Source organism: Schistocerca gregaria, chromosome 1 (genome assembly GCF_023897955.1).
Source record: "Schistocerca gregaria isolate iqSchGreg1 chromosome 1, iqSchGreg1.2, whole genome shotgun sequence".
NCBI classification, from domain to species: domain Eukaryota; kingdom Metazoa; phylum Arthropoda; class Insecta; order Orthoptera; family Acrididae; genus Schistocerca; species Schistocerca gregaria.
Genome location: NC_064920.1, coordinates 829,363,897 through 829,387,242, shown reverse-complemented (window position 1 = coordinate 829,387,242; position 23,346 = coordinate 829,363,897). Strand labels below are relative to the sequence as shown.

General features: G+C 38.0%; 1 protein-coding gene across 1 annotated transcript in view; it reads right to left on the bottom strand.

Moving 5' to 3' along the window:
- The window catches only part of LOC126271938 (cilia- and flagella-associated protein 251-like), a 681,069-nt gene that overhangs the window by 557,397 nt on the left and 100,326 nt on the right, over window positions 1-23,346 (bottom strand). Inside the window, exon 5 of the mRNA XM_049974362.1 lies at window positions 15,991-16,145. Within this exon, the coding sequence (XP_049830319.1) occupies window positions 15,991-16,145 (155 nt within the window). The remainder of the gene's footprint in view (window positions 1-15,990; window positions 16,146-23,346) is intronic.

Sequence of the window (23,346 nt, the reverse complement as noted above, 5' to 3'; positions counted from 1 at the left end):
TTAGCCATATTTGTAATTTTTCCTTTAGGAATGGTCAGTTTCCTGAATGATTAAGGCACTCAGTAGTAAAGCCGCTTTATAAAAAGGGAAAAAGGGATAATGTAGACAATTTTACACCTATTTCTAAACCATCAGTGTTTGCTTAAGTTATTGAAAAGGCTGTGTATGTAAGGATAATTGAACATTTTATTTCACACAAATTGCTATCAAATGTACAGTTCGGCTTTAGAAGTTGCTTAACAACTGAAAATGTTATATTCTCTTTTCTCTGTGAGGTACTGGATGGGTTAAACAAAAGGTTTCAAACACTAGGATTTTTTTTAAATTTAACTAAGGTGTTTGATTGTGTTGATCACAAAATATTTGTCCAAAAGTTGGACCATTACGGAATACGGGGAGTAGCTCACAACTGGTTCACCTCTTACTTTAGCAACAGACTGCAAAAGGTCATTACTCACAATGTTGAGAATGGCTGTGATGTAGGATCTGAGTGGAATATGGTCAAGTGGGGGGCACCCCACAGATTAGTTTTGGCGCCACTTCTACATCTATAGCTACATCAATACTCCGCAAGCCACCTGACGGTGTGTGGCGGAGGGTACCTTGACTACCTCTATCGGTTCTCCCTTCTCTTCCAGTCTTGTTATTTATATAAATGATAAGCCCTCTAATATTATGGGTAATTCTAAAACATTTCTGTTTACTGATGACACTAGCTTGGTAGTAAAGGATGTTGTGTGCAACATTGGGATGGTTTAAAATAGTGCAGTTCATGACCAAAGTTCATGGCTTGTAGAAAATAAACTAATGCTAAATCACAGTAAGACTCAGTTTTTACAGTTTCTAACACACAATTCAACAAAAAATGTCGTTTTAATTTCATAGAATGGGTGTATAATTAGTCAAACTGAACAGTTAAAATTTCTAGGTGTTCAGAAAGATAGTAAACTGTAATGGAAAGCCAGCGTTCAAAATATTATTCAAAGACTTAATGCTGTCATTTTTACTATTTGAACAGTATCTGAAATGAGTGATCATTCAACATGAAAATTAGTCTACTTTGCTTATTTTCATTCGCTTATGTCATAGGATATTATATTCTGGGGTAACTCTTCCCATTCTAAAAGGATATTTTTGGCTCAGGAATGGGCAGTTCAGGCAATAAGTGGTGTAAGTCCACGAATCTTGTCAAACTCTGTTCACGAGTCTGGATATTTAGACAGTGACCTCTCAAAATATATAAATCAAACCTGCATTTGGATAGGACTTCCTCAACTCTTTTGCAGAAAGGTGTGCAGTATACTGCTGCATCCATTTTCAAAATAAGCTACCACTCAAATTCAAAAATCTTAGCAGTAATCTACGTGCTTTCAAATTGAAACTGAAGAGTTTCCTAGTGGGTCACTCCTTCTATTCTGTTGAGGAGTTCCTTGAACAATTAAGCTGATTCTTGTTCTATTGTTGATTGTGTTTACTTAAACTTATGGACTGACTTTTTTGGGTTCATAAACATTTTATTTTTATCTATTACTACTTTTATGTAGCAATTACATGTATGACACATTCCATGAACTTGGAGATTTGCTCCTCAATTTGGTCCTATGGAATTTGACCTGTAAATAAATAAATAAATAAAATTATGTTCAAAAGACATATAAAGAAACATAATTGCAGTTAAATGAAAAACAAAATAAATTTGAGATTTTTACAAAGGAACAAGTAAAATGCTTGAATACAAATGTAGAGACCAAGTTGAAAAGTGTGAACAAAGAGAAATAGAAGTGCAGGATTACTGCGATCGAGTTTTACAGGAACATAGCCAAAAGACTTAGATGGACATGGAAGACGTTATAAAGGACCACTTCTGTGACTGAGAATACAGAAAGGAGTTTGGAGAGAACAATACAAGGTAGAAGATGTGCTGCTCCAGCTTTGGTAGTACATGTGAGAGATGGCAGTAGTTTTAATAGCATACTTTTTTATCCTAAAGGGATGTACATCCATTCTCTTTTATACATCATATGAGAGATCAGTTTACTGTAAACTGGATAGAGAAAGATAAGTTAAAGAGGGCCTTTGCTTGGTTAAAAGGAGTAAGTTTGGATCAGGAACCAGATGTGCCTGACAAATGTGAAACTTTTGAGGAATTTGAGTCAGCTTTTCTGGGAGATTACTGGTTCTAAGAGAAACAAAGTGATGTTATAGAAGATTTTAAGAGAGCTCTGTGTTATGATAGGAGAAACAGGGTTAGTATGCCAGAATACTGTGAAACATTTGTACAGTACTTGGGGTGACAGGAATACTGGAGAGATGCTAACATAGAAGTCACCTCCCAATAAAATATCTTAACTGACAGAGCATAATAAAAATAATAAAGACTTTTTTGATAAGAATGACAGGTGTAGACAGATAGCAAACAAATTATTTGTTTCATGAAAAGAGAGTCTCTGAGTGGTACCATGAGAACCAAGGTCAAACTAACACAGCAAACCAAGTAAATGTGAGAGGTAGAGGAGGACGAAGGCAAATCAGTTCCAGGGCTAAGAGTAGAGGTCCTGATAGCAGAGTAGAATTTCAGATGGGAAACAGTACCCCACAACAATGAGGGCCCATGCTGGGGCACGTCAAACACTTGGGCCTACCAATGTTACAAGTTGCCATGATGAGACATGAAGTTTAGTTATATATAACATGGATAATACTAATCATGGTGATAAAAGACGTGGAAGTGAGAATTTGGCAATTGAGGAGATTGCACCTGAAATTAATTGTAGAAGTAATGTAGAGCCAGTGGGTTCATGTATGTAAATGTTTTCCCAAATGTATAATGGAGTTAAAAAGTATGAAGAGGTGAAGGGAGGTGAGAGAGAGGAAGACGAAGTGATACAAATTGAAAGTGTTGACAATGAAGAAGAACATAGTGATGAAAGTAGTTGTAATGGAGAAGAAGAAGCAGAAGAAGAAGAAGAAGAAGAAGAAGAAGAAGAAAGGATACAAGAGATGAATTTCTGTTTCATTGTAGCTTGCAGGAAAATAATAAGGAAGGAGAAGGGTGCATATCTGAAACTGTGAACAATGATACAAATGCAAATCTGGAGAAGAAGGTTAATATTTTCATCACTGTTAAAAAATAAGGAAATGTCAACTTCTAATGAAGAGGAAAGAAGTTTATGCACAATTCAAAATGTGTCATGAGAAGGAGTAAGTTCGAAGTTAGGTTGTACAGATCGGGAACGTGACAATATTAAGAGAGATTTGTTACATGAGGAAGAAGAGGTTGATGACATTAAAGCTGGACAACTGTTTGTAAGAATAAAAATGAATGGTCAGGAAGAGAAAGCTCTTTTGGACAGTGGTAGTCAAATCAGTGCAGTTGCTGAAGAATTTTGTAATTGTATGAAGGATGATAACGAATAATGGATGTGTCAGTATTGGAGATTTTAATAGTTGGTGCTATGGGTAAACTGAATGAAGCTGTTAAGCATCAAATTACACTACTAGCCATTAAAATTGCTACACTGCGAAGATGACATGACAGTAAGAAGATGCTGTGATATGCAAATGAAACAGCAGTTGACCAGTGTTGCCTGGTGAAACATTGTTGTGATACGTCGTGTAAGGAGGAGAAGAGCCTATCACGATTGCGGTTTATTGTATCGTCACACTGCTGCTTGCATTGTTCGAGATCCAACGACTGTTAGCAGAATATGGAATTGGTGGGTTCGGGAGAGTAATACGGAACGCAGTGCTGTATCGCAACAGCCTCGTATCGTTAGCAGTTGAAATGACAGGCATCTTATCCGCATGGATGTAACGGATTGTGCAGCCACGTCTCGATCCCTGAGACAACAGATGAGGATGTTTGCAAGACAACAACCATCTGCACGAACAGTTCAACGACGTTTGCAGCAGTATGGACTATCAGCTCAGAGACCATGGCTGCGGTTACCCTTGACGCTGCATCACACACAGGAGTGTCTACGATGGTGTACTAAATGACGAACCAGGGTGCACGAATGGCAAAACGTCATTTTTTCCGATGAATTCAGGTTCTGTTTACAGCAACATGATGGTCGCATCTGTGTTAGGCGACATCGTGGTGACCACACATTGGAAGCATGTATTCGTCATCGCCATACTGGCATATCACCCGGTGTGATGGTATGGGGTGCCATTGGTTACACGTATCGGTCACCTCTTGTTCGCATTGACGGCACTTTGAACAGTGTACGTTACATTTCAGATGTGTTACGACCTTAGGCTCTACCCTTCATTCAGTCCCTGTGAAACCCTACATTTCAGCAGGATAATGCATGACCGCATGTTGCAGGTCCTGTACGGGCCTTTCTGGACACAGAAAATGTTCGGCTGCTGCCCTGGCCAGCACATTCTCCAGATCTCTCACCAATTGAAAACGTATGGTCAATGGTGGCCGAGCAACTGGCTCGTCACAATACGCCAGTCACTACTCTTGATGAAGTGTGGTATCGTGTTGAAGCTGCATGGGCAGCTGTACCTGTACACGCCAACCAAGCTCTGTTCGACTCAATGCCCAGGCGTATCAAGGCCGCTATTACGGCCAGGTCCGTTGTTCTGGGTACTGATTTCTCAGGATCTATGCACCCAAACTGCATGAAAATGTAATCAAATATCAGTTCTAATATAATATGTTTGTGCAATGAATACCCGTTTATCATCTGCATTTCTTCTTGGTGTAGCAATTTTAATGGCCAATAGTGTATTTTGGAGTTTGACTTTGGGTGCATAAGTCTGGTCTCCAGTTTTTTTGTGATACCTGGTCTGATTATAGATATTATTTTAGGATGGATTGGTTAATAGAATGAAAAGCAGAGGTCAATTGTGGAGACAGTTTTATCAGTTCTGGTAGTGAAGGGTCATAAGCAGAAATAACTTTCAATGGGACAGCAATGGATAATAACAATTTAGTTTGACACCTAAAAATAAAATTGATGCCAATAGGTGTTGATGTTGAGCATTTAGAACTGAATCTAGACTTTGGTGGTAGTGGAGATGAGGGAGGAATAATGGAAGAATTGAAGAACCAATTGGAGAAAGTGGAAGGATTGAATGAGCAACAGAAAGGGCAGTTGAGAGAAGTTTTAGGGGTGAATAGAGAGTTATTCTATGATGAAATGGGTGATGTTAAGAACTTTAAGGGTACATTAGATGTGAAACCACAGGAATTTTTTGGGAAAAATCCTTTTCCTTACCATTTGCCCTCAGAGAAGCAATGTAAAAAAATATTAAGAGAATGATGAAGTGTTGTGTTACAGAAGAAGAGTAAGAATGAGTACAATAGTACACTGATCATTGTGTGCAAATAGGATGATAATGTCAGGGTGGTCATAGATGCTACTATGTTGAACACAACAGTGAGTGGAGAGACTGATCACCCAGAGAATATGGATCAGATACTGAAAAAATACTACAAGATGCATTATATGAGAAATCTTGATTTGACAAGTGTTTACTGGTAAGTACCATTTGCAGACGATTTTAGGAAGTATACTGCCTTTTTGGTGAATGGAAAGTATTACCAATGTACTGCCATTCTGTTTGGGTTGATATTAGTGTGTCATTGGTCATACAAGCACTAAACCAAGTTTTAGGACTGGAGACGAGTTCCAAAATAATGATGTATGTGAATAACCTATTGGAAGAGTATTGTAACCTGTTGGAAGAGGCTTTTCAAGCTATCATTCCACAGTCCAAGGTATGCACTAAATGGAGTGTGCTGTCTACAACCAAAAATAGTATCTTTACGGTGTGAACATAGCTGACTGGTCTGCACATCAAAGTTTTATGCTTAATGAGTCGGAATACAGTTCTGGCAAATGGGCAATATGAAAAGTATACTCACTAGTTCTTTAAAGCAGTATATACTGAGATCATAAATGTAGCACTGTCCAAACACTGATATTTTTTACCGGCATCAACACAGTGTGCTGCAGTACATGCATGGTACGACAATCACCTCCACTCACTTCTTCTTGCTGCTGACTCTTTGTTGATGCCTTCTCTACTGATGTATCAATGTATTTCTACATCTCCCACAGGCTTAACATCACATAACACTTTTAGAGATTCTGATTCCATCATTATACAGTTTTATACAAAATCACAGTTTCATGCTACTCTGTCCATAGAAAATAAATTTAAATAACATGTTAACAAATAAAGTATACAACATAAGAAAAATTGGAAATGGCAATCACATTCATAACAACTATTTTACGTAAACAGAAACATAATTACACCAAGAATTAAATTTACAAAACTCATTCTGAAATAATCCTTTCAATGTATGATGAAAGGAAAGCAGGAAAGAAGTAAAAGAAAATATAGGAAAGAGGAAAAGATTGTATATCACCCTATAGTGTTATCTTTCCATGTGGCCCCCATTTTATAATGTGTTGCTCTCTCGGACACTCTCATAATAAGATTTATCAAACACAGATAAAGTATGTTGTTTGTGTACTGCATGTATTCATGTAAGTGAAATAACTTAAAATACTACTGTCATCTTTTGAGCATAAACAAACATCATATACAAATTGTCATCATAAGAGATACACATAAGAATATTTTTTTCATTGCTCCTGAATTAGCCCACCAATAACAGAAGTAACATGACACAGTCTGCAAAGAACTAGTTTCATCTATTCTCATTGGCATAATACAAAACATAATAAAATTGATAATTTGTGTAGAACCCCAAATAATCACCTTTTTAGTATTTTTATTTTTAGTTCTTTATGTAGGTTTTCATTTCTTGACTCATCACATATGAATCACATATGAAGTCCCTGTTGCTGTGTACTTATTCCTGTAGCAAAAAGAGTTACAGAAATCATTGTTGTTACTTTTTTTCATGACACAAGCAGTCTTTCAACCTATTTGCTTTTACGAACCTATGCAATCAACTGAAAATTATATACTTTTATGTTTATGTTTCCTAGCATTATTTTTTCATTTTCATGTTGTAAACAAATTAAGAGACATTGACTACTATTAAATTAACACTGATCATGCTATGAAACCTATTAAACATCCTCTGCCTTAACTGGCCACATAAACTCAAAAAAATTGAGATTCCGCTTATACTTCAAAAAATAAAATTATGCACTCCCTACACCTTCATTCATTTTTCCTTGCGGATCCCAAGCTTTACACTGAAAATTTATTGCTCTCAATGCATTCACCTTGTTTGCGTCACTCTAACCTTATACAGTTTCATATCCACTATGTTCTTAAGTCTAAATTTCTTCTTTGACTTTTCATCTCTAAAGGGGAAAGCCAGTTTTTCCTCTACAAAATTCAAAGATCTTTCTCCCTTCATAATCTCATAAGGAATAAATCCTGTTACATAATGGTTTACATACTTGTTACATCTTCAATATTCTCAACATCATCTCCCAATGAGCTGTGAATGCTGATGCAGTATGTGTGGCACAACCACTTAATTCCATCTGCACGATTTCCAGCTGGATAAGATGTTGCTGTCTATATTACTGTTACTCCATGGCAGGTGAGATCTACCTCCCATCTTTTACATGCAAACTGTGACCCTTTATCAGAAAGTATGGTTTTTGGTTTGCCAAATTTCACAAAATTGTCTTTTTCTAATTTAGTTTGAATCACTTTGTCAGTTGATTTATGCAAAGGATAGAGTTTTATAAATTTAGAGAATACCTCCAACACTACAGTGAAATAGGGAAAAGCTCCCTTCATGTTCTGCAAAGAACTGTAAAAATTGGCTGCCAACAATTCACTCAAATCATGTAGTTTAACACTTTGCATGGGAAGCCTACAAGTTTGATTAGTAACCTTGGTTCTCTGACACTTGTCACAGGTTTAAAATGAGTACTTACCCTCCTCATCACGTTGTCAAGAACTACACACTCTCTTAGTTTTTGTATATATTTCTTAGCAACTACATGTCCAAAACACAAATGTACATAAACAATTATATCATCTATGTATTCACTCAGCTAATACACCTTCCAATCTTCTGAATTTTCATTAGATCAACTGAACAAAACTATATCATGTACCTTGTAGTATTTCAACTGTTTATTGTTGTTATTTGGCTTATCTATTTCCCTTTTTATTGTCCTCCTTATGTCACCATCATTCTGATGGTTTCTCATGTATTTGCAAATTCCTCCTGTTTTCTTCTCTCCCTGAACTCCTTTTATATAAAATAGTTTTACATGATCCTATCTACATTTTGTCGCACCTTTTTTCTCCCAGTGGTTGTCTGGATAATTCACCTGCTACTTTGTTCTGTGTACTTTTGACATACTTGATTTCAAATTCAAATTTTTGCATAAACACTGTTTGCCTCCTCAACTGTGAATACATTAGTCTAAGTTTCTTCAAAAAATACACTCCTGGAAATGGAAAAAAGAACACATTGACACCGGTGTGTCAGACCCACCATACTTGCTCCGGACACTGCGAGAGGGCTGTACAAGCAATGATCACACGCACGGCACAGCGGACACACCAGGAACCGCGGTGTTGGCCGTCGAATGGCGCTAGCTGCGCAGAATTTGTGCACCGCCGCCGTCAGTGTCAGCCAGTTTGCTGTGGCATACGGAGCTCCATCGCAGTCTTTAATACTGGTAGCATGCCGCGACAGCGTGGACGTGAACCGTATGTGCAGTTGACGGACTTTGAGCAAGGGCGTATAGTGGGCATGCGGGAGGCCGGGTGGACGTACCGCTGAATTGCTCAACACATGGGGCGTGAGGTCTCCACAGTACATCGATGTTGTCGCCAGTGGTCGGCGGAAGGTGCATGTGCCCGTCGACCTGGGACCGGACTGCAGCGACGCACGGATGCACGCCAAGACCATAGGATCCTATGCAGTGCCGTAGGGGACCGCACCACCACTTCCCAGCAAATTAGGGACACTGTTGCTCCTGGGGTATCGGCGAGGACCATTCACAACCGTCTCCATGAAGCTGGGCTACGGTCCCGCACACCGTTAGGCCGTCTTCCACTCACGTCCCAACATCGTGCAGCCCGCCTCCAGTGGTGTCGCAACAGGCATGAATGGAGGGACGAATGGAGACGTGTCGTCTTCAGCGATGAGAATTGCTTCTGCCTTGGTGCCAATCATTGTCGTATGCGTGTTTGGCGCCGTGCAGGTGAGCGCCACAATCAGGACTGCATACAACCGAGGCACACAGGGCCAACACCCGGCATCATGGTGTGGGGAGTGATCTCCTGCACTAGCCGTACACCTCTGTTGATCATCGAGGGGACACTGAATAGTGCACGGTACATCCAAACCATCATCGAACCCATCGTTCTTTCATTCCTAGACCGGCAAGGGAACTTGCTGTTCCAACAGGACAATGCATGTCCGCATGTATCCCGTGCCACCCAACGTGCTCTAGAAGGTGTAAGTCAACTACCCTGGCCAGCAAGATCTCCGGATCTGTTCCCCATTGAGCATGTTTGGGACTGGATGAAGCATCGTCTCACGCGGTCTGCACGTCCAGCACGAACGCTGGTCCAACTGAGGCGCCAGGTGGAAATGGCAAGGCAAGCCGTTCCACAGGACTACATCCAGCATCTCTACGATCGTCTCCATGGGAGAATAGCAGCCTGCATTGCTGCGAAAGGTGGATATACACTGTACTAGTGCCAACATTGTGCATGCTCTGTTGTCTGTGTCTATGTGCCTGTGGTTCTGTCAGTGTGATCATGTGATGTATCTGACCCCAGGAATGTGTCAATAAAGTTTCCCCTTCCTGGGACAATGAATTCACGGTGTTCTTATTTCAATTTCCAGAAGTGTATAAGTGCTTGATGAGCAGTGTAAATGTTAGTTTTGATTCATCATGGACTATCTCTGAACTTTTTGTATCTCCAAATTATCACTAAAGCTTAATGATCAATCACTGTAATTTCTACTGTAGTTAGTCAGTGAGCTGTTTGCAAAGACTGTTTTCGTATGATCTTCCTTTTCATCATTCCCAAAATTTTGAAACAATTGTACTCCATTACTGTATACACTAGAGTCAGTTCCTAGACAGAAAGGTCAACTAAGGTGAGGATGGTATAACATTCTGACCTCATTCAAATCTTCCTTAAAATGACTAAAAGGTTTTTGACACTCAGCTTTCCAAACAAAATAGCTACATTAGGACTTAACAACCTGTTCAAACATGGGTTATTGAACACTTGTCCAGAGAGAAAATTTGTAAAACAAAAAATTAGACAAACCCAGAAGACTTTAACTGTCTATGATTTCTCAGAGATCTATATTCCTTAATTCCTCTTATCTTTTCAGGGTCAACTCTAATGCTGGTGATGGATAAGATCCTACCTAAGAAAACATGGTAACACATTTTACTGTTGTGTATTGATGCAAAGAACTTTTAACTACTAATGAATGGTGTGCTGACCATGGCAAGATTGAAGCGTTTGTGTCAACAATGGCACAGACACTTAATTCTCTGTTTAAACCAAAGATTAATGATTTACAATACAATTGACTTGATTCACTGTCATAGCATGGATGGATATACTGTGAAAAGTGCCACACCACAATTGCATTCCATAAATTTGAAAATTGCAGCTGACTATTATGATGTCAGGATATGACACACTTTAATTGAAAGAAGCATGTTTTATTCTTGTTGTTTTATGCAGATACACAGATTGGAGCTAATTCTGCAAGCACTGAGCATACCTGTTACATTCACAACTGGCACTTATGATCAAGGATATCAGCAAGACAACATCAACTACTGAATCACATCCTCAAGGATCATGGACTAACGACATGGACATCGACAACTCACTGGCAACATCAAGTAAGTGGAAACTGTTTGAAGGAATATTGGCTAAGAGAAACCTTAATGTACATCATTCTAATCGATGATGTAAAAACTCTTCATTTTGTATAATCGTAAATTGGATATTGCAGTATTATTCAACAGTGTTGTGTAAAGGAAAATTGCCTCTCACCATATAGCGGAGATGCCAAGTTGCAAACAGGCACAACACAAATACTCACATAAATGTAGCTTTGGGCCAGAAAGACCTTTGTCAAAATTAGACATGACCACATACATACACACTCACACAAACACAACACACACACACATGACTGCAGTCTCAGGCAGCTGAGGCCACACTCATACTTGGGTGCCTGAAACTGCAGTCATGTGTGTGTGTGTGTGTGTGTGAGTTGCATTTGCGTGTATGTGTGTGTGTGTATGTGTGTATTCACGCCTAATTTTGATAAAGGCCTTACTGGTCGAGAGCTATATTTGTGACAGTCTTTTTGCTACAACTTGACATCTCCACTATATGGTGTGTGGCAACTTTCCTCTTCACAATACTGTTACTTTCCATCATCGATTTTCCATTGTAATATTAATCGCCTTTACATTCAATAACATTCAGAAGAGCAGTTAAAGGTTGGTTTCATTCATGTAATTATTTCTTTTCATAACTGTAATAACTTTACAAACCAGTAAATTTCTGACAGAGTCATTTTTGCAAACAATAGTTACGATTACTAATGAGATAAGAGTTAAAGACTTTCAATTTCTTTTCATGTAGTTTGTATGTGTTTATCTATATTTGCATATTTTGTTGTTAAACATTTAATCTCATATGAATTATTGTGCTCAACCAATGAATTTTGTACTCTATCTCATCAATAGCCTTCGCATTAGCAGGTAGAAACACATCATGAGTTGTTCAGGTTGTTTTCAAGAATATTTTGTCAGTGGTAATCTGTTCAATTTGGGGCCATTTGGTGATCATTTGTAATGTTACAGTTTTGGGTAATTACTGGCATGTGTGTATGTAATGTTCAGCCAAATTGAAGAAAAGTAGAGTGTTCCAGTTTCCAGTTAACTTAAAATTTCGGCCAAGGTAACTTTAGGGGAGAAGGATTGGAGCAGTGTCAGTCCAGGTTCAAGGAGGTGCTTTTTGGATCATACAATTACATTTTGTGATATGCACTGATCCACTGTCACCACATATGACATCCAAACTATTAAGATATTCACACTGTGATCGGCTTCACACTACTACACAAAATTTTTACATCATTGAATAAATCAAGACATAGGAGGCTGTGGCATTGCAGTGTCAGTGTTGTCTAGTTTGATCTGAATATGCCAGTCCAACACTAACCCTTTTTTGAATCATTGTGATTTTGCTTGACTCACAACAATCTGTAACATACCCAAACAAAAATTTTTTTGGTTGTCATGTAAGCCAAATGTGGTGTGAATATCTTAATTAGTTTGGGTGCTGTAACACATTGAGGTTATAACATGCCTTTTTCGAGACACCATGTATGTCCAGTGATAATTCCTCTAACAATCTCCTGCTCAGAACTGAATGTTTCAAGTTCCTTGTTGCAGTATGTTGCTAGGTCTTGTTACCTACTTTGGTGAATGTATAAATGTTTCTACTTCTTCTAGTTTCACTTTATAATTTAGTGACCACTGCTGCTCCTAAAACCTCATGGTAACTGACACCAGTTTAAATGTGGCCCTCTGAAAGAGGTCAGATCCAATACATTTTCATCATGCTGCACTTCTGCACTATCTGCTCTAGCTAGTTTTCAGATATGGGACTTAACATAGGTTCACGCGATGTTTTTGTACTGACCACTTGTAAAACTGTAATTACACCAGTTCATTGTTGAATGAAGGATGACTCCACCAGTGATGACAGTTTGACTGGTGAACATACACTTACAAGCTGAGGTTTCCTCTACAGTTTTTGGTTACATTTGAGGGTCAGTCTGATGGTCAACAGAAATATTCAGTTATGTGGTTATGTTCACCCTTGAATTGTGTCCCATCCAATAATCTTGTATGCACCTTCAATTTTGTCTGGTTAGATTAGAGTTTTTTATAGTATGCAATAAACACACCATCTCCATTTTTCATTATTCTATCTTTTTCATATACACTTAGATTTACCCCAAAAACCTTGCTGCTATCAATTTTGGATCTTAATCAGATTTCTGTGTGTAGTATTACGTGAAATCCACTGTTTTTTATGAGTGCTTCAGTCTCTGCTACTTTGTTGTGAATACTTTTGCAGTTGATCCCTATGATTTTAAAAAGGGTTGGAATGGGAGGATTTCTTTGGATCCCACACTAGTACTTTGGGGTCTGCTGTAGCAAACGTTACTGGGACTATTAGGAGAGTCACCTTATCTAGAAATTCCTTGCGTGGAAAACATACTTTCAGTTACCTGGGTGTGAGTCTCTAAGTTGTAGTACAGACCTGACCCATTTAGGGCGTCCTACAGTTCCCAAACCTGTGGTGCGCGTCCAGGAATTCACAGTCTCACATACCACGTAATCCTTAAAGCCTCTGGTTCAAGCCTTTCACTCACCTCTGGGACAGGGGGGGTCTTCATCAGTTAGGGGGGCAATGACCAATATTGTAGGTTGTGAGCTTCTTTAATACCCCATAAGAAGGATGCTCTTCTCAACTTTCTCTGCCAAAAACTGGAATGAACAAAGTGTGAATGTAGAGACCTTACAAACAAATGTCACTTGTTTTAACACAATCTGCAGTTTTTTGCACATAGTTCCCTCAATGGTTGCCAGAACAGCCTGTTCAACATGTTGAAAGAGGACTCCACAGCAAGGTCATCCACAGGACAGTTTGTGAGGTAGGAAGGCAACAGGCAGATCTGGAGGTATGAAATATTTTTAATATTCTGGAAGACAAATGGTGGCTTCTTGTAACTAGCCTCACAAAGGAGCCAGTTCCAACAGTTCTAGAAATCCGTCATTTTCTTGAAAGGAAAAATCTGACTGCACTACATTTCTTTCCTTTCCCTGAGAGTTGCAGAGGGAGGTCGGGTTTGTTGTTGGCTATGGCCACCCTTATGGCAGGGATATACATTGATTGCATGAGGTGATCCTTCCCATCCCTTACTGCCATTATCTTAAGAGTTACCATTATTTGCCATACACCTGAACAGCCAACAATTAACAAGCTGCTATCCATTTACATTTGCCTCCCCTCAACACAGGAAACAACAGATTAGCCAACAGGTGAGGTGTATCTTGCTGATTCGATTCCTGTTTCAGAAGAAAACAACACCTCAGACTTTTTGGTTAGTGGTTGGCTGTAATAAGCTGAATTCTCACTTGTGCATATATTCCTACCACTGGCATGTCCTCAGATAGATATATCTTGCACTTCTTGTGGAGGAGATGGTATCCACCGGGGAGTAATTACATGAGGTACCTTTGGTACCACTGTTATGACAAGAGAAAAACTGTACGTGAAATTTACTGTTCCCTTGAAGGTACTTGGGATTTTGAGTCATGATTTTTTAAAATTTGGGTTATGCTCATTAACAGTTTAAAAATTGTGGAACTTTATAATGAATGCAGAATGCACTTTACCACAGACATGTCACTCACAGTCAAGTGAACATGTGGCTAAATGCATTATATATCTCATCGATGGGCCATATCCTCAAGATATAATAGAAACTGAGATTCCTCTGGTATGTTGGATACGTATCCTTTGACAGCCCACCCAACACACATAGTCCCATCAACATCCAATTTAGTGACAGTGCTCTGACCAACTTAGCTACAGCAGTCAGAGCAACATTCAGCTACTAAATCATCATGTGCCCAAGGACAGTATTTGCATTGTGCCTGGTGCAATGTTTTACATGTCAGTAAACAAATATTTTTAAACTGATGTTGCTGCTTCTCATTTAATTTCAGTTTTACAACTACCTTTACTTTCTGCAGCAGCTAAATTTCAACACCAATATTGCTGTTGTGACAAGAGAAAAACCTTCGATAAAATTTGTTGATTACCTGAAGCTTGGAGCTTTGTTTTGTACCAAGTTACATTCACTAACAAAATTACATAACAAAATCAAAAATAGTTGAAATGTACAAAAATGGAGACAATATACATTGCTGCTGGAGAGGAAGGTAAATTTAAAATAATATAACACATGCCGCAGGAACTGTAGCCCGCAAATTCTGATTTACTATAGACTACCTTATCCACAGCATATGTTACTTCTAAAATTTATCAAAACTATACCATTATTCATGTAGGTATACACTGAAAATTGGGGAAATGGAAAAAAAAATACAATGGCCAAATTTGAATGAAGCAAAATAGATTGCTTACAAATGAATATGATCAGTCACAACAGCAATATTTTTTTTTGTTTTTTTGTTTTTATATAAAATTATTGGTTTCAGTCTGTTTCAGACCATTTCCAGACACACACCACGATGGTATGTGGTGGTTATGAACAAAGCAGACGCTACACCTCAACTGCTTACATCATTCGTTGAGATGTAGTGCCTGCTCAATTCACAGCCACCATCTACCATGACAGTGTGGGTCTGAAAATGGTCTAAAACAGATCAAAAATGCTAACATTATATAAAAAAGGTTTATTGTGGTCATGAATTTTCATATTCAGTTTTAAATAATAAATGAGCTGCTGCACTTCAGAGAGACATGTTCTCAAACATTACTGATATGGATTACTACTTCTGCTATAGCATGAAACACATTTTTCATAGCACTCAGTATTCAAAAATACACAATATGTCATTACACACATAAATTTTGATGTAATCAAAATAACAATTTTCTTTGAATTTTATATGAAGTTTTTAGATTTGTTTCTTAAGCAAATGTTTCTGATACAAGTGATTCTACTCAAACATGATGGAAATACAAGAAGTCAGCTTTCATTTGTACATAAACATACAGAATATAAGGAGTTTTCTCTTAGTAGGTTTCATGACACCTTCCACATTATTGTGCCACAGATGAATATTGCCATGTTAGTGTCTCCCTCTGAAGACAGTGAAAACCATAGGGCACAACAAAGCAGATCTTCTGCAAGAAGTGGCTACCAAGTCTAATTAGTATGTCAAGAACAATTGTTTTAGTAAGTATTTTCCAACATACCTTCAGGATACTCACTGCCATATGTCCATACCCAAAATGCAAGTGTTTGCTCTGGGTCACCACCAACACTTACTAGATATTTTGCATTGTGGCTGAGTGCTACAACTCTACTTCCATATTCACCATGAGGGTCAAAGAGTGTAAGAATAGGAACACTGTAAAAGCAAATAAGAGAACTAAGCATAACATTATAGCAACTGAAATGTGATTGGCTTTGTACACAAAAATCACAAAAGAATTCGGTATTACAGCAAAATATGAATACCAAAAAACTATGCTTCTATATTTCTTGTCCAAAATATTAACAACAAATTAAGAACAACAAATTAAGATCACAAACTTGAGCATTTATTTAATTATTTACATTTCTTCTTGCACATATTGATCACATGACTTTTGCAAATGTCATAGTTTACAAAGGTGTAGTAGTATATCGATTTGTGTAAGATGTCACAATACATGCAATATTTATCTAAAAAGGTTGATAGACAACATGTACGGCTTTGAATTCTTTCAGTGAAAACCAGTATTTATTTACAATAAAAAAATTTTAATTTGTTTGAAATGGATCCCAGCATGTGCTCTTATGGATTTTGGCAATCTGTTGAACCAGATTGAACCACTATTATATGGACTGTGGTCTGTTATACCCTCCCCATTGTCATACACAATAAGAAGACAGGTCCAATCAGCACAAGTCATCACATGGGAATTAGCACCTATATAAGATGATTTACACACATAAGAAAAAAAATGGTCTCAGCATTGACTCCTGGGGCACACCCTGGATTACTGTTTCAGTCATAGATGAATGTTGATTTTTCTCAACCCATTTTGATAATGTATTTTTTTAATGTTTGCAGTTTTTAGGTACCAGTACACAGTCAGGAGTTCAAGAGATGAGTGTATGATACTGCATGCTCTCAGTTTCTGCAATGCAAGAGCATGGTTGATCAGATCAAAAGCTTTTGTGAGATGTAAAAATATGACCACAGTATTCTTTCCTTCCTCTAGATAGCTACAGATTAGGTGCAAAAATACTGAGACAGCTGTTGTGATGTAGCGTTTTTCTCAAAATACATGTTGGGTTTCTGTCAGCAGACTTTATTCTGTGGAAAAAGCACTAACCACGTGCAAGTCTTGCTTACTCAAAAATGTACTAGATGTAGGAATCAGTCGTATTGGTTTGCAGGTTATGTATTGGACAATCCGGTTGTTTCATGTGTTGAAAAATATGTTATATCCTCCCGTCACCATATCAATTGGCATAAGTCACTAAATGGTAATTAGGTGGTTCCTTTGAGGAGCATCGTCAGATGACTCAATAGAAAAGGATCAATCATTTTTTATGCACTGGTCTGACAACCCTCCTCTTCAATGCATTGAGAAACATACCCTCTCTGGTACAACAATTATTGAGATATGTAATTGGTTTAACCACAACATTGATGCCTTTTTAATTAGTGATATGGAGTGAACATCCCAACCACTTGCCTTTTAGTTGTAGAATTATTATGCTTATCTTCTGTCCTTTTACTTCCTCGAATTCAAAGCCTTTGTCTGTCGTGTAGTTGTGTAAATGTTTTACTATATATATATATATATATATATATATATATATATATATATATATATATATATATATATATATATCGATGCATAATTGATTTGTTTTGTAAATATTATTTGTATATTTACACTGGGTCTTGGCTAGGGAAAACTATACTATCGAACGATTACATCGATAGGTCGTGTGGAGAACCAAAGTGTTTAGGATCTTTGGGAATGTGAACTCGGCCGCGTGGAGAGCGGGCAGAGCAGACAGAGTCTGGCTGGAGTAGTGCGGTTGAGCAGGTGTGTCGTGTGACGCTCCTGCGAGTTGCCACGCTTTCGGGGTTTGGCAGCATGTAATTGCGCTCAACTTGCTATGATAGTTTCTGACATGGTGTCGCGGACGGGAAGCATTAGCTGGTGCACATCAAGAGCCCATTTCGCCTGGTGAACGTGTCAAGAAGGAGGCGTGCCAACATCCAGCTTCTGCAACAGCGACGGCCGACAATGAGTGACTGTCCCCACCTCCTCGATCGACGGCTTCAAACCTTCAATCAACCAACAAGAAAGACTTGAAGCACGTAAAGTTTTAGAACTGTATGGCAGACCTCAGCTTTTAAAACTGTTGCATCACAAAAATACAGCAACTTCGCATGAACCTTTGTTGCTCATTGTCCCAATTGCATTACCAAGCAGGGTCCCTTCCTTTTCTGGAATGAACCCGAGTGTCGTTGAAATTCATATGCCAGCATTAAAGTAATATCATTCCATTTCACTGCTTTAATTTCAAAGTTCAGTTAAAGCATTCATAGCTGGCTACAATATTTAGATTACACAAGCAGAAATTAAGAGCGCAAGTTTTCTTACCATCTTTTAGCTTACCTGTGACTGCAGCTCAACTTGGTATGTACTAAATTTTACTATTGTTAATTGTTCAGAATCATTTAATTCAAGTTCAAAGTTAAACCTCTTATTTCTAAATTGCGTAGATTCAAGTAGCTTTTGAAATGATTGTTGAGGTAGTGCTTCAGAAACAAATCTCACTATTAATTTCAGTCACTAAATTAACTTTCAATTTTCCGGTTTTATTAATTCTTTTGCTAAATTAAGTCAGAGTGTAGTGAAATTTATTACTTCTGACAAACTTTCAGTTTTCACACAACACGTGTCAACCTTCAGTTGCCATGCTTTTAGTGCTAATTATATGTGCAATAACCTTTTTGTGCAGTTATTATAGTAGTTGTCCATAGTACTGGCGACCGTAATTTTCCCCAAATCTCAAATTTCTAATTAATGCCAATTAATTGTTTACGTGACGATCGCACATTTACTTTCTTTATTAATTTTACCCTTTTCTCAAAATTAATTTCCACCAATTTCATTTGCATTTTTCCTTTCATTTACATGTAATCCTTTCCTCCCTCTTTACCGACAGATAAACTTCGGTGATGATTGCTTTTCCCAAATTTTCATTGGGTACACACGGTTTAATTTTTCACTGTCATAAACAGTTTCCATATAGACTGTGCATTCTTGTCTGGTGTACAGAAAACACACACACAGACACCCACCCACACATGCACACACAATGAAAGAGAGATGCTAAGGAAGTTCTGGTACAACATAAATGATTTAGGAGTAAAGGAGACAACTTAGTTAATAGTAGAAGCATTGAGTTGTGTCCCAGTGTATCTGCTGACCTGCAGTCCTAGCATAGTGCACTCAGCTGGCACAATGTGTGTGTGTGTGTGTGTGTGTGTGTGTGTGTGTGTACATGCATGCATATAATTCATTAAAAGATTCTTCTGAAAGCCAGCAAAGATTTCATTCTTTTTTTTTGTGGATGATGTTATTTACACACACAGAAACAAACAGAGAGAGAGAGAGAGAGAGAGAGAGAGAGAGAGAGAGAGAGAGAGAGAGTTTTATACTTATGTAGGTAAAGTCTTTTTCTCTCCCTCTTTCTTAAACACATACATTTTTGTCAGCAGATATGATATGAGTTTGTATCTGAAGTTAATACTACATACTACCTTCTGTACATCTCTGGGTAGGTCATCAAAGAGTTTTGTGGCTGACTACCTTATTCCTTTCTGTACCACAAAAGTGTGAGTCACAGGTAGGGGATTATGAAACCTATATTTGATATCCAACATGATGAACTGTTGACAACAGACTTAATAAAGAGAACAAACATACTGCCTGGGCTTTGTCACTATACACAGCTGTATAACCCATTAATAAATTCATGATTTATCTTGTTCTTATTATTTTGACAGAAGCTTAATCCTGTGTATACTCAGGCAACTTAAGAATAGACCTTTGAAAAAACAAAACTTTGGTTACATTCGTTTCAGCTCTAACAGTGAAATGTTTGGTTGATAGAAAGCACCCATAGCCTGGCTATTACGTTTTGGTTGAAGTGGTTGCTACCAGATGTGCCTGGATACTCAAAAACAAAATATGCACTTTAGGCCACTATCCTGTATTACGTTTAAGGCAGTGCTTCCAGAAATGGATGGCTATAGTGCTGCCGAGTTTGACACTGAATATAGTAGCCATGAAAGAGAAGAAAAATGTGATGTTACCTCATTAGAGACTAAAAGTGACAACAGTTTATCAGATGACTGACAGGTGCTCATCAGTGGTGTGAGATAAATGTGTCCACTATGCCCAAACCAGCTCCTCCAAGATTCACATTCACAGGAAACCACTGTCAAATACATGGTGCAACTGCATATAGAGACAGAAACCAAAAAATGATTGTATGTTTCACGATATTTTAGACAAAGAGGAGTACCCAATTATAATCGAGGAATTAATTATGAGCTTTGAAAATTTTTAACTCAACATTTGCAGCTTTTAAAACTATATTAACAAGTCTGTATTAATGTCATTCATCACAGTATGTTTTTGGTTCAAAATGGCTCTGAGCACTATGGGACTTAACGTCTGATGTCACCAGTCCCCTAGAACTTAGAACTACTTAAACCTCACTAACCTAAGGACATCACACACATCCATGCCCGAAGCAGGATTCAAACCTGTGACCATAGCGGTCGCACGGTTCCAGACTGAAGCGCCTAGAACCGCTTGGCCACCCCAGCTGGCTATGCTTTTCATCAATAAAAAAATACAATTTTTTTGCTTATAAATTATAGAGTGGAGCAATTAGTCGTCCTTTGTTAGATTTTATTATGCACATCCCGATTTCAGCTAGTGGCTAGCCACTCTCAATGCTCTATTTTCTATTCTCAATGCATGTAAGTCCCTGTTATTCGGGTGTCAGTCACATTTCTTTAAATACTACTCACACACACACACACACACACACACACACACACACACACAGAGAGAGAGAGAGAGAGAGAGAGAGAGAGAGAGAGAGAGAGATATTTACTCAAAGAAATGTGACTGATGTCCAAACAACATGGACTTACATGTATCGAGAATAGAAAATAGTGCATTGATAATGGCTAGCCACTAGACGAAATCTGGATTTGCGTAATTAAATCTAAAAAAGGACGACTTTTTGCTGCACTCTATAATTTATAAGCCACATAACAGTTGCTGAGTGCACCCACTTTCTGAATGGAAGGTAACCTTATGACTATTTTTTTGGAATATAATTTGTAAAAAAAAAAATCAGTATGTTAAGAGATTAAAGAGTGTACTATGACAGGATGCTGAGTGGACACCACATATGATAATTATGCCATACTTATGAGCTGCAGACGAATGGAAAAACTGGTAGATGCGGACCTCGGTGAGGATCAGTTTGGATTCCGTCGAAATGTTGGAACACATGAGGCAATACTGACCTTACGACTTATCTTAGAAGAAAGATTAAGAAAAGGCAAACCTACGTTTCTAGCATTTGTAGACTTAGAGAAAGCTTTTGACAATGTTGACTAGAATACTCTTTTTCAAATTCTTAAGGTGGCAGGGGTAAAATACAGGGAGCGAAAGTCTATTTACAATTTGTATAGAAACCAGATGGCAGTCATAAGAGTCGAGGGGCATGAAAGGGAAGCAGTGGTTGGGAAAGGAGTGAGACAGGGTTGTAGCCTCTCCCCAATGTTATTCAATCTGTATATTGAGCAAGCAGTAAAGGAAACAAAAGAAAAATTTGGAGTAGGTATTAAAATTCATGGAGACGAAGTAAAAACTTTGAGGTTCGCCGATGACATTGTAATTCTGTCAGAGACGGCAAAGGACTTGGAAGAGCAGTTGAACGGAACGGACAGTGTCTTGAAAGGAGGATATAAGATGAACATCAACAAAAGCAAAATGAGGATAATGGAATGTAGTCAAATTAAATCGGGTGATGCTGAGGGAATTAGATTAGGAAATGAGACACTTAAAGTAGTAAAGGAGTTTTGCTATTTAGGAAGTAAAATAACTGATGATGGTCGAGGTAGAGAGGATATAAAATGTAGACTGGCAATGGCAAGGAAAGCGTTTCTGAAGAAGAGAAATTTGTTAACATCGAGTATAGATTTATGTATCAGGAAGTCATTTCTGAAAGTATTTGTTTGGAGTGTAGCCATGCATGGAAGTGAAACACGGACGATAACTAGTTTGGACAAGAAGAGAATAGAAGCTTTCGAAATGTGGTGCTACAGAAGAATACTGAAGATAAGGTGGATAGATCACGTAACTAATGAGGAGGTATTGAATAGGATTGGGGAGAAGAGAAGTTTGTGGCACAACTTGACTACGTGAAGGGATCGGTTGGTAGGACATGTTTTGAGGCATCAAGGGATCACAAATTTAGCGTTGGAGGGCAGCGTGGAGGGTAAAAATCGTAGAGGGAGACCGAGAGAGGAGTACACTAAGCAGATTCAGAAGGATGTAGGTTGCAGTAGGTACTGGGAGATGAAGCAGCTTGCACAGGATAGAGTAGCATGGAGAGCTGCATCAAACCAGTCTCAGGACTGAAGACAACAACAACAACAACAACATGAGCTGCACACGCCTTTTTCCTAGAAAACCAAATCCACTTTTTGACATTTGATCTGCAAAATCTGGCAAACACGTAACACAAATTTGCAGAGCTTGGATGTTTAATAAGTTCTATAACATGTGACTTCCAGTTTAGGTTCATCTCACAGTAGCACTTCTATTTAATAATTATGTGCTGATACTGAATGCACTTCTTTTCATTCCACTGTATATTTACGTTCTGCTTAATCTTACTTCTTGGGTTGTGGAGCTTTAATGTCTCAGTTTTGCTTTTATTCCCAATCAGTTTACTTTCATTAAACCAATTTCAGATGCAAAGCTCCTGTTAACATACTCTGTAGTGTTTCAATATTTTTTAACAATGATTAAGACACTTGCGTCATCTGTAAATGGAATAATATTTTGACAGTCTGTATAGACATCAAGTCATTTGCGTATAAATAAAATATGCCCAAGTACAGATACTTCTGATGCATCATATGTAACATTGAGGCTTAACAAAACATATCTGCATTACCTGGTTTTTGTCTGTGACATTGTACTGGTTGCAAACATTAGACAAATCCAACCATAAATAAATGAAAAACGTAACGTAGTAGAATAGGATAAATGTACTGCTGAAAAACAGTTACAATACAACAAATATAGTAAAACTCAACACACAGGAAAGAAAACTGTATAAATAAACAACAGAGTTATAGAAATAATTGATAAGTATTTGTTTTTTGGGTGACTGCAGACACTGAGAAGATGGGCGGGGAAAGAAATAAACAGAAGAGTAAAAAATGCATGGACTGTTTTTAGTAAAATAAGTAGGTAACTCCAAAGAGATATGAAAAA